General features: G+C 39.4%; 1 protein-coding gene across 1 annotated transcript; it reads right to left on the bottom strand.

The window, feature by feature from the left end:
• Positions 434 to 2882, bottom strand: LOC110435883. Its single transcript, XM_021461979.1, has 5 exons — positions 2878 to 2882; positions 1772 to 1956; positions 1426 to 1611; positions 1127 to 1253; positions 434 to 990 (listed from the first exon to the last, which is right to left on the bottom strand). The coding sequence occupies exons 1-5, from the start codon at positions 2880 to 2882 to the stop codon at positions 954 to 956; spliced, it is 540 nt and encodes a 179-aa protein (XP_021317654.1). The 3' UTR covers positions 434 to 953.

The raw sequence follows: 3903 nt of genomic DNA, 5'->3' as shown, positions 1-3903 counted from the left end.
ATCATGCGATGAAAAGATCCATTCCATCGATGCCTCATCCTTTAATGATGTGACCATATTGATTCTTGATGATCCTTTATCAAACTGAACTTACTATAAGCAAGCTTGGACATATGCATAAATGTAATTTGTAAAAAGTTGCATAATTATATTCATTATTATTTAGATATTTCAAGGACAGTGAGTCCTAACATTTTTAAATAGAGTGATATACTGTCCTTGTAGTTAAAATATAGACACATATTGCTTCTCATCGTCTCTCCAACCATTGTAAAAAAATTCTAAAATATATGTTTGCTTTTCATCCTAATAAACTTAACTAACTTGAGTATAGTAACGCCGTGTTTAATGAAAAAACATGATAAACCAAAAATGACAAAAACGACAAGCTTGATATCATGTACATTAAGTCAACCAAAAATGAAGGGCGACATAATAAACCATTGTGTTGACGGTTGACCAGGTTACGTTATATCAGGTACATTAGTATCTTGTGCAAACAATGCCAGATCCAAGTGACAACAACCTTCACGATAAGGCCATGTTTAATTCCGAAAACTTTTTGATTTTCGGTACTATATCACTTTTATTTTTGGCCATGTATGTACGGGAAGATTCGATGTGACAGGAGTCACTACTCACAAATCGAGAAGTGAGAGACTCTTTACATTACTGCTGCTGAAGAGGAGCCTATCACCGTGGTGTTTTATTTATTCATCATATATACCAAACCATATGAAACAATCATGATTTAAATCATTAAGCACAATACAACCGATGGACCACAAATAGATTCACTTACTCTGCATCTGCAATTCTGCATGCAGTTCTACAAATGAATAGCGCTGGCATGCATGGGGAAGGGCTAACAAAGATGTCAGCATTTCTCTATACATCCAAACAAGCACTTCGTCAATAACGTGGCCGACAACAGGTGTCTCTTGACTCCTGAGCTACCTCGCGTTTCTGCCGCCGGTGAAGCACATGAGACTTGAGATAGGAACCACATGCCAACATGCAAAAGAATTACGGTTACACAAAGCAGTGTTAGTGAGTATACTTGATATCTAGATGGTGCCATTTTCTATATCAATTTAAGCAGACGTTGCGTGCTTGTGATACTTACCATTTGTCAACCCAGCTCAGCTTCCTTTCAGGTTCAACTGCAGGAGCAGCAGTAGGAGCAACAGTAGCAGCTGCTGAAAGAGGAGCTACAGCAGTGTTCGTGTTGTTGACGCGGCCTTTGTAGTATCCTGCTCGTATTCCAACCCAAAAGAGTCAAAGCAGAGTTGATTGAATCTATCTATAAACAGACGCTACTAACATCAAACAGGATTCTCCAAAAAAAGAAAAGAAAAAAAAAGGCCAAGCGAGTAGCTTGGAGTGAGAGTGACAGGAAAAAGTTCGGATCTGTATGACACACACCAGGAACGCCATGGACATGAGTGTGGTTGGGGACCTGTTCGCCAACATCCTGCCGTGGCTGCCGCTGTGGCGCCGGCACACCGTTGGCCTGTTCGCCAGCGATTGCCTGCCGCGGTGCCGGCGGCACTGCCTCTGCCTGCGCTTGCTGCGGATCGTACCCCAGGGGACGGCCACTGTAGTAGCCATCTGCAGCCACAGCAAACCAGTGAAGAATCAAAGTGATCAATTCGAACAGGGGAAATGAGAGTAGTCGGCACGCTACTGCCTATCGTTTCGATCGAGCTTGCTTTTATGGTTTCAGAAATGGTGAGGTAGATACCGTAGATGTCAAGGCTGAGCAACATACCGGCAGGATTGCCCGAGGCGTCGGCCATGGCGAGTCTCCGGCAGGCAGCCTCCTCCGGAGAGAGTGGGACGGTGAGCGACGAGGAGGAAGCTGGCAGGGCGCCGCCTCCGTTGCCGGCCTCTGCTTCTTGGAAGAGGCCAAGTGGGAGTAGACAGTGGAGCAGGTGTCTTTGGGGACGCAGCTTCCTTAACGCGGAAATGAAATTGACTTATTACAGTGAGAAGAAGACTTGCACGTATACTTGCTTTAGGCTTTGTTGGCAAAATTTTTGGTTTTTTTTTGCTACTGTAGCATTTTGTTTTTATTTGACAAACATTGTCCAATCACGGAGTAACTAGGCTCAAAAGATTCATTTCACAAATTACAGGTAAACTGTGCAATTAGTTTTTATTTTTGTCTATATTTAATACTCCATGCATGCGACCAAAGATTCGATGTGATGGGAAATTTTGAAATTTTTTGGATTTTAGAGTGAAAGTAAACAAAGCCTTAGAAGAAACTTTGTTGGAAAGAAAAAAATTCACGCAATACCTCAATCGAAGGGAAATAATAAGGGGCTGTTCTGGTTGAGACCCTACAAGAGGATTTGTAAATAGAGAAATAACAGCTCATAGGATTTTTGGCCTCAAACAGCAAACAGCCAAGACACTAAGTTTTTAGATTTTGACACTGTAGCACTTTTGTTTTTATTTGATAAAATTGTTCATTCATAGAGTAACTAGGCTTAAAAGATTCGTCTCACGATTTATAGACAAATTGTACAATTAGTTTTGTTTTCATCTATATTTAATGTTTCATACATGTGTCGTAAGATTCGATATGACAAGGAATCTTGAAAAGTTTTTGGTTTTTGGTGTGAACTAAACAAAGCCTAAGTAGTAAGTGATTTATGGTAAAAAAATATAAGTTAAACTAATAGTCAAATGGCATGTTTTTTTTGCTCCTCATCCTGACGGCGCTTATTTTCGTCACCCTCATTCGTATTAAAAAAAGAACTAGACTTTGTTTAGTTCACGAAATTAAAATAAAATTTTTGGATATCATATTAAATATGTCGGCACATATTTGAAGTATTAAATGTAGACTAATCAAAAAAAATTACATACCTCATCTGAAAACTGTGAGACGAATTTATTAAACCTAACTATTCCATCATTAGCATATGTTGGTTATTATAGCAATTATAGCTAATCATAGACTAACTAGGCTTAAAAGATTTGTCTCATGATCTACAAACAAACTATGTAATTAGATTTTTTTTGTTTATATTTAATACTTCATACATATATCGAAAGATTCGATGGGAGTTGAAAACTTTTTAGGTGGGAAACTAATAAACAAGGCCAAGACATGCTTGAACGTGTGGATCCGTGTGGTGCGGGAGAGTAGGAGAACTTGGATCAGACATGCTTGAACTTGGATGAGACATGCTTGAACGCTCCCAAACTTGGTACACGAGTACTATTTGTTGATTTGTTGTAATAGAAAAACATTGTTGAATGACTGGTAGATTTGGCTGATAAGCTCAAGTAAATTTAAGTAGAGAAGAGGAGGCTTGCGCCAAAGATGAGCATCATAGTATTTTCTTCTTCCTTCTTTTTTCCAAACAATTTTGTTGACACATTATTTACCAAAAGCTCACAGAGTTAAGAAACTTGGCAGACATCAGCTTCATACACAATATTAGAGTTAAAAACGAGAGTACTAATGTAATTGTCCCTATAGTGCAGCATCTCTCTAAGAAGTGTTTTTTCTAGAGAAGTACCCAAATCGGGCATGGCCTGCCTCACCTCTCTTTTGTTTTAGCTTTTTGCTGGCCTATACTATTGAGCAGTGGCGAAGCTAGAGCAAATCAGAAGGGGGTGCAGTTAGCTTGTGGGTGTATATATATGAGTTTTAGAGGGTGCATATATGGTAAAATTTTAATTAAATCTACTGCAGTGCTTGTTTTGATGGCAAGGCTGTTACAAGTCCAATTCATGCTTGTTTTGATGGCAAGGCTGTTACAAGTCCAATTCATGTTATATGATATGCTTGTTCGCTCATGGAGTACTGGGCAGGTTTGTTTCTGGAGGAAGACAAGGAGCAGCTGATCGCTGGAGCTAATACAATGTTGAAGATTGCCATGCAGC

The sequence above is a fragment of the Sorghum bicolor genome, chromosome 5 (assembly GCF_000003195.3).
Source record: "Sorghum bicolor cultivar BTx623 chromosome 5, Sorghum_bicolor_NCBIv3, whole genome shotgun sequence".
Lineage (NCBI taxonomy): Eukaryota > Viridiplantae > Streptophyta > Magnoliopsida > Poales > Poaceae > Sorghum > Sorghum bicolor.
Note: the sequence above shows the minus strand (reverse complement) of the source record. Positions and strands in the feature narration are given on the sequence as shown.

Excerpts from the sequence above, each read along its gene's own strand:
- LOC110435883 (XM_021461979.1), bottom strand. Across the intron at positions 1,254-1,425 it reads TCATGTCCATGGCGTTCCTG|GATACTACAAAGGCCGCGTC; the intron begins GTGTGTGTCATA and ends GAATACGAGCAG. Across the intron at positions 991-1,126 it reads CTGAGCTGGGTTGACAAATG|TCTCATGTGCTTCACCGGCG; the intron begins GTAAGTATCACA and ends TCCTATCTCAAG.